This window comes from Bombus terrestris, chromosome 10 (genome assembly GCF_910591885.1).
Source record: "Bombus terrestris chromosome 10, iyBomTerr1.2, whole genome shotgun sequence".
In the NCBI taxonomy this organism is placed as follows: Eukaryota; Metazoa; Arthropoda; class Insecta; order Hymenoptera; family Apidae; genus Bombus; species Bombus terrestris.
The window spans coordinates 9,736,678-9,750,869 of record NC_063278.1 but is presented as its reverse complement, the minus strand read 5'-3'; the positions used below and the strand labels follow the sequence as shown (position 1 = coordinate 9,750,869).

Here is a 14,192-nt window from a genome sequence, read left to right as displayed (position 1 = left end):
GCAGCACGCGAGCCGCTGGAGCGTGTCACAGCGTCGCCGACAACCGGCTTGTGTCGCAATTTATTACGTACGAAACACACGAGTATCTGGTCGAGAAATGCCGGTTAACGTAGGCCGATTAGCATAAGCATGAATTTCCTCGTGTGTCATCAGCTCGAGATTGAATCGATCTTCTCATTTTTTTCTCCGTATTATTACTTTTTTCATTTTTCGTTGATATCGCGACAGTATTTGTTTCAAGAACTCTTTAATCAGATCGATTATCAAGGGAGTCACCAGTGACTAGCCTTTCTTACTCTACGCTATTGGGATCACCGATGATCAACAATGTAAAGATCAATCAAAGAAACGGTATGTCCGTCAAGTTTATAATACCTGTAATATTAGCGATAATATCAAGAACTATTTAATCAGGTTGATTATCACGGGGGTCACCGGTGACTAGCGTTCCTTGCACGACATTGGGATCACCGATGAACAATGGTATAAAGAGCAATTTAAAGGAATGGCGTGTCCGTAAAGTTTATAATACTTATAATGTTAAGAACTGTTTAATCAGGTTGATTATCACGGGGGTCACCGGTGACTGGCATTCCTTGCATGCCATTGAGTTCACCGATAAATAACAATGTGAAAAATCAATTAAAAGAACGGTGTGTTGGTAAAGTTTGTAATATTAGGGACACTGTCAGGTAACTGACTAAAAAGCGCTTAAACAATTTTAATCTTTTCATAGATATTTACATGAGACATTCGAAAGTCAAACGGATCAACTCGAGTGTTTGAAAGCTTTTTGATTTTGATACCAGATTTTTTGCTGTTACGGGCAAAATTTTCTCAGGGTCAACAAGTACAGAATCTGTTTATAACAAAACTTTTTTCTCCTTCAGCCATTGCAACAAGCAAATACATAATCGTGGCATTCATCTTGCAGAACGTTCTTATTGACCCACAAAAAGAAATTAAGGAGTCACTTATACGCTTCATCACGCGCTAATTTTTTAAACATTGATAGTATCATTTCTGGTATACAGGAAAGGGAGGAAACGCAACGTGTAACTGTTTCTTCGTAACCGTGCCGTTACGTCGGTCAGTCGAGAAGGGTTTCTCCCAGTGCTTTGGTTTTTCTGATAGACTGATTTAATGTCGGATGGCGCGTGGCTCACTCTTCCGTAGTGGGACGACTTGATGATCAAGATTTCGAAAGTTCAGTCCCTCGGTATTTTCTGAGTCATGGGTAACATTCTACGATAGCAAATATCCGATACCTACTTCGCACCTGATGACCTTATTAAAGAACCAAACCGTTTTTAATGAAAACGAAGGCGAAAAATTGGAGATGGAACTGCCGTGAAGGCTCTTGGATAATGTTCGATAGATGCTGAAAGTTCTATGAAGTGTCTTCATCGAGATCTAAAGAACAATGCAAAGAACGTCGCATTTCCAATTTAAAATACCGTGGATAAAGTAAATCCCCGAACAGCTCCAATGATCTTTCACGAAAAGATACAACATGGGAAAAATTCATAGAAACCAATCATAGCAATCATGTTTTATAACCACTGTAATCGTGAAGTATCAAATAGATTTATGTTCTTTGAGACGCCGACAAACTGCATTCTCTTCGGCGTTACTATTATCACTCAAAAGCTCAGTAAGAAATGTCGTGAAAATGAATAGGAGAAGGCTTAAAGGGATAAGAAAAAGATAACACGAAATATTTGTTAGACATAAGATATTTTATTAAATATTATGATATATCATTAGGTATATAAAATACTCCTAAAGGAAAAGATGCTACTAGAACAAAAAGATCGTAGTATAAATATGTTAATAGTTCGTGTGTATTATCGATACATCGTAGAAAGATTGAAGGTTGTTTTGTTCGATAAAAAATTATGACAATTATAATGCTTACAACTACAATATCTCATAACGTACAAAGGATAAGTAAAAGAAGAATAAATAGTATAAATAATAGTCGTATAAAAAATAATCGCATGACGCGTCTATCACATTGTTTGGCAACAGAACCGATTGCATTCTATAAATAATCAAAGATAATATCTTATTACATAATATTACAAGGACAGACTTGTCCGTGGAACAACGAGTATTGAGCAAATCAAGATTCTCCGTATCCGGACGTCACTAAACATTCCAAGTTTATTTACGGATCTACAATTGTAATTGGCTTCATGACTTTGATCATTATATTATCTCAGATATTTATCAAGCTACATTACTTGATAAAAAAAAAAACTAGCCATTTACATACTTAATATAGATCGAATAATTACCGGAACGGTCTGGACCGAGAAAACGAAACAACAATATTACGTTCTTAATATCTAACAAGGCACTTAACGTGTGTTGAATTAACACAGAGTTAGTAACTACGAGTATACAGTAACTATTCTATACGGTATACTAAACGCACATTTTAGATCACTGAATATTAACCTTATCACTAATGAATGTTAGGATAGTGAAATTATCACCTATACAAACCCCTAACTGATACTTCCATCTAATTCAACGTTGTCGATATCATTTCTTCACTGGGATTTATGATCATTAGTAATCCAGTCCTTTCATTTTAAAATTCTTCGCTTTAATCGTATGAAGGTGCGCACATACGCATCCGGTATAAATCGTCACTGGTTCATTCGCTTTATTGGGGATGGGCAGGTCTATTATTTCATAGGTCTGTATACAACAATGAGGCTTATTGCTCTGACACCTGTTACCAAGATCGGTTGGATTGCACTTGATGTGATGCAGATTGCTCAGCACCGGGCTGCCAAATATCTCCCCGACTGGTTCAATCGTGTAATTGCAGATCGATGCATTTTGCAACCTGCTCACTTCCACCACGAACCCATCGTTTATTATTTCCAAATTGCGTCGTTTTCGTTGCGCAGCTATCGAATTCATCCATACGGCCCCGTCGTTGTTGATTTTCGATAAATTCTTCGAACTCCATTGATTACTGGACTCGATCAGATGACGTATCTTGCGGAGTTGTCGATAAATACCCTGATGGCGAACGTGGAACCTCTCCGATCGTATCCTGGCCTCTGTAAATTCTTTCTCTGTGAAGTTGACGAGCAAAATACAAACAATGATCCCCACGATAGTGTATAGAGACATGGTTTAAAATTTGATCCAAATTGATCGTTGCTTCTTTAGGCTAAAAGTTGACGAACTGCCAACACCGGTCGATACTCGAGAAACTTCCGATCAAGTTCCTATCCAACTCTCGTTCTCACCAAATCTTATCCGAGAAATGTTAGATTTAGTCGAGAATAGTCGTCGAGGTGTAAGAACTGTTTCAAGAGACTTGGATCGTTCCTGGCGGTTTACTGAAAACTGAGTGAACTCTCCCTGTCCACTGCCGGAGTTTTAAGGTAAAGAAACCGTGGGTGGTAGCCACCGCATCTCCACCTTGGGAGTGACCAATCCCCTGTTTCGTACCGGGTGATATTTAGTTTCCCATCGTGGATGCTTTCTTCGTTATTGGCCGTCGTGACGTCAATGGGGTCCCTGTTTCATTTCCTCTTGCAACAACACGCGTCCCCTTAAATATGTAAGATAGCGGTGTTTTCCGGCGCAGACGTCACCGTTCATCTATGAAGGAAGGAAAGTGACCAACAGGCTGGCACCGGCCAGTGGCACCGGTTCGTGGAAAATGACAAAAAGGGAGAGATGGTGGATCGTGATTCCTCGCGTTACCACGCATAATTAACACAACTCCTTTGCCTGTTGGCATTTACGGACGACACATTTTACTGTGGCAGACTTCTTACGCAGGCGGTGACGATTGTGATCAGAAGTTCCACCAGTTTGAGGACACGGCTGACTAGTCGTTTAATAGCGTGGGGTCTAGATGGATGGGATTTGTATTAGTTCGCGCGTCATTCGCGCAAACTAGTCAAATTCCAGAACTGGACACTTTCACGTAATATTGTTTCTTACGTAAAGAATGAACGATTTTGATCAAAACGATTTTCCATGAGTTCTCGCAATCTACCATTCCCGCAACGTCTCTTACATTTTCTTATTGTTTTGCCCGGAGGAATATTGAAAACATTGTCTCGGGGATTTCACGCGAGATCGAAGATCTTGATGCTTTACGAATCTTTTGCGGGAAAATCAATTTTATTTTATATATTAAAATAAGGTTTCATATGGAAATTTAGTGTTTTTTATTATATTTAAATATTTATATCATATTTATATTTAAAATTCGATGCAATCAGAGCCTGATCTTTTCATAGATTTTTACTCGTTACTTGTATAGAGTTATACAAGTTTTAATAAAAATCCATGTACAGTCTCGAAGAACAGCGACAATCAGAGACGTGTTGTGGTACAGACTTTAGAATTGATCAGAATACTATGCAATGGAGAGATTAGTATGTTTTTGTGAAGATAGACATCACTATCTTCCGTAATCTGATAGATGTATCGGAGATTTTTGTATAGATGTATCAAAGAACCCATTGGAATCACTGGATACTGAGAAAATATAAATTGAGACCCACTGCCAGGTTTATTTTATGCGATAAGGAAAATAGGATATAGAGGGAATTCATAGAATTTTGTGATTTGTCTTCGTGGCTCGTTTTAAACGCTTTTAATATTTCGAAACCTCATTCTTCGATTATTTTACACTAATTAAGATACAGTAGTAATATAAAATAGAACAGCAAAACTTTATTCAGTCAACGTTATACAATTTCCTCTAAGAGTCGCCTCATTTTTGTTATTGGGTGGAACAAAAAATACGGGACAAAATGAAGCTGGAATATACATAAATAATCATCGCTCATTTTTATTTTACTTTTTTAACAACACTTTATTATTATCAAAACATGGCAAAGTTAAATAAGAAGCAAGAAGAACAACGACATAAAATAACAATAAAAGAAGGAACAGATGTCGGAAGGATGTGTCATTTGTATAGAATGTACAACATTTTTATTAATTCAAGCGAACAAATCCGGCGACAGGCTGCTCTTGTTCGGAAAACTCGCGTGTGTACCGAATTTCAACACGGAATCCGTGGCAATGACGCAAGCTCTTCGGATGCATTCGTCCATCGAAAGCGCTGGGTGATAAGCTTTAAAATATGCAAGAGCGCCTAGAAATGCATCTCCAGCTCCCTGTGCATATATCGTGAATATTAGCGATATGATTTCACGGACTGTCGTCCCTTTGGCTTATAAATTAATTGTCGAGCATAAACAAATTTTTCTCTATAGATGATGCATAAGGAAGTAATAAAATAGGAAATTTAAAAATGGAAGATAAAAAGATTCTTGAAGCTTAGAACAAGCGAAACAGACAAATATTCTATATCTGCATACTAAACAAACAAGATCATTGAACATACCGTTGTATCTACAGGCTGAACGCGAGTAGTACAAACTTTTTTAATTACTCTATCGCTTTGAGAAGCATACACCGCTCCCTGTTCTCCAAGAGTAATAATCACTATGTTGCAACCCTTATCCAAGAATTTTTCAACAGCTTGCTGTATACTTGATGGTCCCTGAAGCTGCACCCCACTCATAAATTCCGCCTACAGATAAATATATGTTACAATTAAATTAAAAATAAATTCTAAAAAGAAATTAATTTTTATAATTTGATAGTTCGAAGATACCTCCATCTCGTTGACGCAAAATATGTCACAGAGTTTCCATAAATCTGGATGGACATTTTCCGTAGCGGGTGCCCCATTCACAATGGACAAACCTATCGCATTTCATTTTCTATAACTAATGTGTGTGTTTCGTAGAAGAATAAAACATTACGAAGGGCAACTGACCATAGCCTTTGTGAATCTTTAAAGCGTGTAGAGTAATTTCTAGAGGTACCTCAAATTGGCATAATAAAATAGAAGCATTCTTGATCATGTTGGTCGCGGAGTCCACAAAGTTGGAACTCATCAACGCGTTCGATCCTAATACGATTACTATACTGTTTTCGCCTAAAATTGTCAAATTTTTCTCGAAAAATTTCGTGTACTTTAAACATTTGTAAAACTAAATTCTATCAAACTCCGTCATAATTAATGGCTATTACTCACCACTCTCGGTAACTGTAACATGTGCTATTCCACTGTGTTGGTTTGGTTGTATTTGAATGTGAGAAATGTCTATATTTTCTTCTTTAAATATTTTTAAGTACTCTTGGGCATAAGTATCAGAACCTAACTGTATAAAAATTAATTACCAGAAAATTGTTTTAAATTTATTGCTTATAGAATAATTTGTTTGAGATCACGAATAGAACTAAAATTCATACAGAAGCAACAATTGCTGTTGCGGCACCAAGCTTAGCAGCTGCTACACATTGATTAGCACCTTTACCACCATACTTTATCTCATATTTAGTACCAATTAATGTTTCACCAGGTTTTGGTAAACGGGGAGAAAAGCTAGAAAATGATACATATTCATTCAATTATACAATAAATTATGTAATAAATATGATAGAAAATATATTTAATTTGAATTCATTCAATTAAATATAGATTTGTATTTTTTTAATGTATTCGACATGTCTAACATCAAATATAAGAATTTTCTTTTTGGAAATATATAATTCAGCTGCAGTATATTATACATATAAGTTAGTTATTCAAATAACTTAGTTATTAATAATAACTTAGTTATTCAAATATTGCAGGAACTCCATTTTAATTTTCATATGAAAAGAAATTGTTCTTTATTAATCTTCATTTTCTAATGTTCCTACATTATAGATTTTCTAAAAAATTAAGCAAATTGCTTATACTTACGTTAAGCAAAATGATCACTTACCAAGTGAAATCAATCATACATGAACCAACAACAACAATTTTTGGAGACATTTCTCTTCGATTTAATTAGTCACTATTTAAAATTTTTAAAACAAAAATGTCTTTATCGGGGTTATGTAAGTAATGCCTGTCACGTAGAAACTACACTTTTTAATGGAAAAACATGAAAGATATTATTTATATAAACGACTACAACCGATAAAACTGATTATCTGCATTTATCGCAATTATCACATGGAAAATGTATTCATTTGATAAAACTTTTTTTATCATACATATAACCTAACTAAAATGACATGTGTAAGTACGTAAACGAATGAATTTTCATTTCAGATAATGAGATAGTTTAATACGAAAATAAAGTATTAATATTAGAAAAGAAATAAATATTAAGGTCTTTATTACTATTTCATTTTAAAAATACACATTTTGTTCTACTACATATGTATCATACATTTATTATAATAGGTAAAGCTAACTTCTCCACTTTAAAATTCATAATCATGTTTTCAATTATGGAAAATAACAACATGATTACAATTAGATCTAAAAAGAATACAAAAATTATGATTAATGTATTCTTTAAATGTACAGATAAAGATGATCAAAACAATAATATATATAGAAAACTATTTCACTGTCATCTATCGGCAAATAAATGAATCTCATATAAAATAAATATTTATCTACTATCACTGAAAAAATTCAAAGCGTAAAAAGCAACTCTCTTTCAAATAATAATAAAAGAAATTTTTTATTTTATTATTGACAGAAATATCTCTTCATAAAGTAAATAACTTTTTAATTATTTTACTTGATAATAATATTTTAAATTTACTTTATTTATATTGTCAAGTGTTCATTGATAATTTAGTATAATTATATATTTATTAATAATATTCTAAAATAGGAATGGAATTCTAACTAAATACCTTCTCATATCTTAACGCTGCTATGTAAGGACCAATAATAATCTCCCTTAATTAATTACTTCTAACTACCGGTTATAATTTCATAAAGATTATATTTTCATTACATATCATAAAACCTATGACAAATTCTAGTTATAAATGAAAATCTCATACCTCTTAATTTGTTAATTCCATTAAAAAACTTTGAGAAAAAGTATCTAAATTGATGACAGTAGTACGGACCTTCGACTTCATTCTTGTAAACATTGAGTTTGGATATAAGGAAGTAATCGTTTTTTCCATCTGAGGTTCATTAAAGTGCATTTTACATAAAATCTTTGGTTTATAAAGTTGTTTTACTTTAAAACCAATCTTACAGAACTTAAAGAATGTGTGATTTTCACTGGAACATACACGGTATGGATACGCCAGTCCTGGTTGGTAAGTTTCTTCCTCTGCCATTAAAATCATATATACATATGTATTTAACAAATATACTATTAAACAATGTAAAACGCTAAGTAAAATGGCATTAATTAAAACATATCGAATAATATTATTGTAGGACGACGTGTAATCAATTATATCACTTTATAAATGAATCTACAACGCACTATTTACTATTGTTATCAGGAATGTCGAAATGTATTAGTTGGTATAAAACAACTTCCGTATTTTTTAACATAAAATTAACTATCACAATTTATTTAAACCTTTTTTGTGCACTATTTGCAATTTTATCTTGTTTAAGCCAGATAAAAAAATTAAAAGTTCATTTTCGTCTGATTTAGAAATTTTAGTAAGGTTATAATAGTTTAAAATTTTTTTATTTGGTATTTAATAAATAATAAGATTATGGATCTACTATTCGTACTGTTCAAATTACATTTAAGAAAAGCAAATGACAAATAAACTTTGACACTTATTTCTTCCTGATCGACTATTTTATTTGTAATATATATTTTAAGTATTAATGACAGTAATTGTTTTCTATCAACAGGACAATCCATGACTTCTTAAGTAATTGTAACAATCTTGATGTTTTACCATGGAACAATTAGATGAAGTGCATAGTGACATTAATAAAGTAGAATCATCGATAAAAGTAGATGTATCTTCTTCATTAATATCAGAATCAACGACTGATATTGTAAAGAATGAGAAGGATATTCCGGAAAATCAAGAAAATAAGTCACAAGAATGTACAGATAATATAATTCAAGATGTTTTAATAGTAAATAAATGTGATGTAACAGATTTAAATAAAAAATTTGAAAGTAAAGAAAGTAATGGAACAGAGAACATAAGGAACGCTGCGATTAATGAAGTAGAACAAGAAATAATAAATAAGGACCCACAAATTGATGATCTATGTAAAAAAGATGAGAAATCTCAAGAAGAGCAAGCAGAGAATACAACCGAGGTTGGAGATCATTCAAGATATGCAGGTGACATATCTTTAGATAAAGAAAGTACAAACAATGTTGAAGTATTTAATACAAATGAGGGTGAACAAAACATTGAGAAACACGACGTTTGTACAGTGTTAAATATAGATACAATTGGTGATACTAATGCTCAGTGTCAAGCATTAATTAAAACACTTAGTGAGACTTTTGATGATAAAGACCAAACATTGCATGTCACAGATACAGACACAGATTTGTCTAAACTAGTTGATAGTAGTTCAGAAGTAATGGTACTGACTGTAGAAACTATTAATGATATGAATGAAAGCACAGAAGAAAATATTGTTTTAACTGTACATGAAAAGGATGCTGTTGTAAATTCCAATGAAAAAAATGTTTCTGCAGAACAAAAAGAAATGAAGAACACTGAAATTGTAAATGAAGAATTTAATTTGATAGATTATGCTCAAGAAAGTGATGGAACAATTATAGAAGTAATCTCAACAGAAATTGTGGCTCAAGAAGTTTCTGAAAATTGTAGCCAGAAAGACAATAAGGAAGTATTAAATCATACAGAGACAGGAAATGATTCTATAACTCCTATTACCTCAGGAGTAATTAATGATCTAGAAACTGCAGGTGACATTGATATTAAAGAAAAGAATGTAAGTATTGAAGAAGGCACTGATAGTAAAGAAGAGGACATAAAGGAAGAGTGTAGAAATATTGATGCAAAATATAATGTAGAACAAGAAACAACAAATGAAAATGGCAAGACTGAATCTTTTGATAGTTCACATAAAATTAATGTAGAAAAGAAAATTATTCATAATAAAATTGTCGTACCTACACATGTTGCTAATACAGAAGGAAGGAATAAATCTATAAGTGAAGCAGATAAAGTGAGCATAACTAACAAAAGAAGTGTAATTCAGGATATCTTTGATGATTGGGGTGTTGAAAATGCAGAAGACGATAATCAGTCGGTATCTAAAGCTCCAGATACTGTGGAAATTGAATTGAAAAGTTTACTAAATGACACGAAAACACGAACTATAGAAGAAAGCACAGTTGTGCTGGTTGAAGAAGAAATTACATGCATTGAAAAAGAACCAGTTGTAGATGCTGGAAAGGCTGTAGAAGTTGCTAAACAAAACAAAGAAATGCAAGTATCAAAGGAACAACTGGATAACAATCAAACTATAAAGAAACAACAAAATAGTATAAAATCATTACTCAAAGACCAACTAACTCATTCTATATCACAGGCTGTTGGAAAGTCTACAAAAGATTCAACACATGATACTGTGGCATTTAGTCAAACTTCGCAAATTATCCCTATTAATCGTGGTCGAAATTTAACCAGCCAATCTTCACAGGTTGAAATAGCAGAAGCATTAAAAGAACGATTCCGTGAGAAACAAAAAGTAGTAGAACAACCACCGCGACCTGATATATTTTTTGTTAAAAAACTAACCCAAAGATTATCAAGTAAATTAGTAGGTAGTCCAGGAACCGCTTTACCAGCACTTATACCATTGCCTCAGCCTACTAATCAATCCTTTATTCAATGTGATAAAAAGTCATCAGATAATACTAGTACAGGAACTAGCAAAGAAAGCAATTCTGATAATAAAGAACTGTTAGCAATACTGGAAGGTGACGTTGATCCCGATTGGTCCAACTTGAAACCACCAATTTTAGCAGAGGAAGGAAAACGATCAGTAAAGATTGAACAAAGTGGTTATAATACACCGCCGAAACTTGATCCTTTAGTTGAAAGAGAACTAGCATTGAAACAACTTCTGGAATTACCTGTTGCATCATCTAAAAGAAATGTACAGAAAAAGAAGAAAATAATTAAACCTACACCTACTAAATCTTCTAAAGCAATAAAAACAAAAATTGTACCTAAAACAGAGAAAGAAACAACTGGAATGGAACCAAAAAATAAAACTACAGAATCTGTAGAGGATACGAATTCTTCTGGTTATGCTTCATCTTCTTTGCTTATCGAATCCCATACTTCAGAAAAAAAAACAGATATACGAGTAGATGAGTCAAGATCAGGTAGAAAACGAAAACTTACAGAAAAAGCTAGGGAACATGAACAACAACAGAACATTGTAAAACGTCAAAAAGTATATAAAGGAAAAGTTTCACTGGGCAAGAAGGAACCTCAATACCAAGCTCCACCTGACATCAGTTTGTTAACTGAAAATCATGTATCTAAGGAGACCATGGTGCTTCCCAATGATGAGGTTAATGTCATAATAACAGATGAAATAACAGAAAAACATGTCACAAATAATAATAAAGTAGATATAACATTAGACAAACTTGATGATACACAAAATGTATGTAATATAAAACCTTCAAAACAAAATCTTAATAAAAAGAGATCACAATCTATTACTAAACAAAATATAGCAGTAAAAAAGATATTAAGGCAAAACATATCTTCAAATAAGAAAACTGCTACTTTAAAATCTAAATTAAACACATCAAAGAAATCAGGATCAAAGATAGTCTCAAAGACAAAACGATCTACAGAAAATAATGCTGGAGATTCTAAACCAAAAAAGAAAATCATAAATGAAATAGATAGATTACTTCAAGATGAAGGTGTTGTAAATTTATTGTATGATGTAGAACAACCAGATAAAAAAAGATTAGTTCCCATTACCAAATCTCAAGCAAAAGTTATGGATATACAAAAAGTACAACGTGAGCTTAAACTTAGAAAGAAGTTAGTTCGTAATGCAGTTTTAAGATTACGTACTTCAGCAGGTGTATCAAAACCAAGATCTAAAAGGACTTCTATATATTTGAATGATATGCAAGTAGATAAAAAAATTGGAGATCAAGCCATACCAGTAAAACAAATAAATTTATCTCAAGAGTTTATTTTACCTGCAAAAATAAGAAATGCAGCAGATGCATCTGTTATAATTAGGAGACATTCATCTAGCTCATTTTCCAGTGCATCTGGAAGTCCTAGAGTTAGTATTGATACTCCAGAGAAAAATGAAGGAGGTAAAGTTGATGAAGGGGGATTCCATTCCTTAAGATCTACAAAAAGACGACATTCACAAGACGAAAAAATAAATGTAAAAAAAAGTAAAAAGAAGATTGTACAAAAAAGTGACACAGGAATTGATTTTGTTGACATTGTAGAGGATAAAATAGTATTTCCTGAACGTCTTAATAAAAAGTTGGATTCAAAAAAAGCTGATAAAAATCCCAAACAACCAGAAACAGACGAAACTAATAATGGTTTAGGGAAAGTTGTTACAAGATCAAATGGTACAGCTACAGGTAAGGTAACATCAAAGACAAAGAAAACTACAAAGAACAAAGTTACATTTGCTAAAACAAATGAACCAGATAATAATGAAGAATTTTCCAAAGGAGAAGATGAACTTTCAGCCTGCCTTGCAGAAGCTGCAAATGCGCTATCAGTAGTCAATGCTGGGAGTCGGTCTGCAAATTCAGCAACAAATCGCAAGAATAAAGGTGAAATCATTTTTAAAAAAAGTAAAAGTATTTCATATTTATAATAAATTTTTATATTTTTACTAAATTATGATAATAATTACATTCTTATGTAGTACACGAGGTACTGAATAAGATTATTTTTTAGTCAATGCAAATACAACCAAAACACTAGAATCAGATAATAATAAAACAAAAATGGAAATTCGAAGTCAATTTAGTAATAAGGAAATAAATATACGTCGACATGGAAATCTTGTGCAGTTAATACTTACACCATCATCTTCAACAAAAATAAGAAATGCTCTCACTCTGCAGGTAATAAAATTATGGAGGAAACTATATATTTAGTACTTTTTTTTATGTTATAAATATATAATTTTATTTATATATCATTACATTAATTCTTTTAGGTGATGCAAGAATTTCGTGAAACATTATCAATTCTAAAAAAGGATGATGATTGTAGAGTTGTTTTATTAACATCAACAGGTAGCAGTTTTTGTGAAGGTCTCGAATTATCTATGTTGCTACATACAAATAAAGAAAAACGGCGGATACATGCCCAAGAAATGGCAGATGCGGTTAAGTATGTAGTTATCCTTGTATAAATATGTGTCATATACATATGTTACATATATTTAATTAATTAAAAAGTTCACTTTTATTGCACTTAGGGACTTCATTAAAAGTTTAGCATCGTTCAACAAACCTATTGTTGCTGGAGTTCAAGGAGCTGCAGTTGGACTTGGAGTAACAATGTTGCCTTTATTTGATCTTGTGATAGCTAGCGACAAAGCCACATTTAGTACACCTTATGGTAAATTAGGGCAAATTGCTGAAGGTGCTGCTGTATTTACTTTATCACATATATTAGGAAGTGCAATTGTAAGTATATTAAGCATTACATCTTTGTTATATTAATCAAGGTTCTTACACGTAGTAAAAGTAATATTAAATCGAATTTGAATTAAAATTGCAGACAAGTGAATTATTATTAGGTGGTAGAACTCTAACAGCTAGTGAAGCACTAAGAGCTGGTCTTGTTACTCGAGTTTTATGGCCTGATAGATTTCAGGTTGAATTACTACCAACCCTAAAAGCTATGAGTGAGCAATCCTCACAGGTATGTATTTCATATAAGTTGTTTTTTTATAATATTGTTATTATTTAGATACATAGATGTTATGTCCATTAAATTAAGATTATGACTTGTGAAATGAACATTATGCATTCTTAAATGGTAGACAGTAACCTTTATAAGCAGAACCAGAATATAATAGTTCTTGAATATTCTTTTTGTTTCTATCTTGAAAAATGCATAAATGATTTTCAGGACAAGTGCATCTATAGTATGTTGAGTATAGATCAAACCATATGTGTCCACAAAATTCATAAGTGTTGCACATTCTTCTCTATATAAAAAAAAGTAAAATAAGATTTATTAAAATGTATACAAGCTTTTATTAGAATATATTAAAATATACATTTTACAAATATTTGAAAACATCTACCTTTACACATTTAAATGATTTTCTAGATATG

The 14,192-nt window shown here is 32.4% G+C and overlaps 2 protein-coding genes across 7 annotated transcripts in view; one reads left to right on the top strand and one right to left on the bottom strand.

The window, feature by feature from the left end:
- Positions 1–4,821: 4,821 nt before the first annotated feature.
- Positions 4,822–7,426, bottom strand: LOC100645497 (ribokinase). 2 transcript variants are annotated; one of them, XM_012312440.3, is made up of 8 exons: positions 7,287–7,426; positions 6,834–6,978; positions 6,316–6,448; positions 6,098–6,224; positions 5,837–5,998; positions 5,672–5,763; positions 5,399–5,587; positions 4,822–5,168 (listed from the first exon to the last, which is right to left on the bottom strand). In XM_012312440.3, the coding sequence occupies exons 2-8, from the start codon at positions 6,881–6,883 to the stop codon at positions 4,992–4,994; spliced, it is 930 nt and encodes a 309-aa protein (XP_012167830.2). In that variant the 5' UTR covers positions 6,884–6,978; positions 7,287–7,426; the 3' UTR covers positions 4,822–4,991. The 2 variants fall into 2 exon arrangements, with proteins under 2 accessions (XP_012167830.2, XP_012167829.2); XM_012312439.3 differs by having other exon boundaries at positions 7,238–7,425.
- Positions 7,427–7,929: 503 nt separating this feature from the next.
- The window catches only part of LOC100645254, a 9,091-nt gene continuing 2,828 nt past the window's right edge, over positions 7,930–14,192 (top strand). For 2 of the 5 annotated variants that reach the window (XM_048409766.1, XM_020864970.2), the window contains exons 1-6: positions 7,930–8,184; positions 8,744–12,668; positions 12,796–12,965; positions 13,061–13,236; positions 13,325–13,535; positions 13,630–13,773. In XM_048409766.1, coding sequence (XP_048265723.1) covers positions 8,792–12,668; positions 12,796–12,965; positions 13,061–13,236; positions 13,325–13,535; positions 13,630–13,773 — 4,578 coding nt within the window. In that variant the 5' untranslated portion in view covers positions 7,930–8,184; positions 8,744–8,791. Of the gene's footprint in view, positions 8,185–8,206; positions 8,399–8,743; positions 12,669–12,795; positions 12,966–13,060; positions 13,237–13,324; positions 13,536–13,629; positions 13,774–14,192 lie in introns of those variants that run through there. The other 3 variants (XM_048409769.1, XM_048409768.1, XM_048409767.1) reach the window with 3 other exon arrangements.

Excerpts from the sequence above, each read along its gene's own strand:
- LOC100645497 (XM_012312440.3), bottom strand. The coding sequence starts at position 6,883 with ATGTCTCCAAAAATTGTTGTTGTTGGTTCATGTATGATTGATTTCACT. Across the intron at positions 5,764-5,836 it reads AAAGATTCACAAAGGCTATG|GTTTGTCCATTGTGAATGGG; the intron begins GTCAGTTGCCCT and ends GAAATGCGATAG. Across the intron at positions 5,169-5,398 it reads TTCAGCCTGTAGATACAACG|GGAGCTGGAGATGCATTTCT; the intron begins GTATGTTCAATG and ends ATATATGCACAG.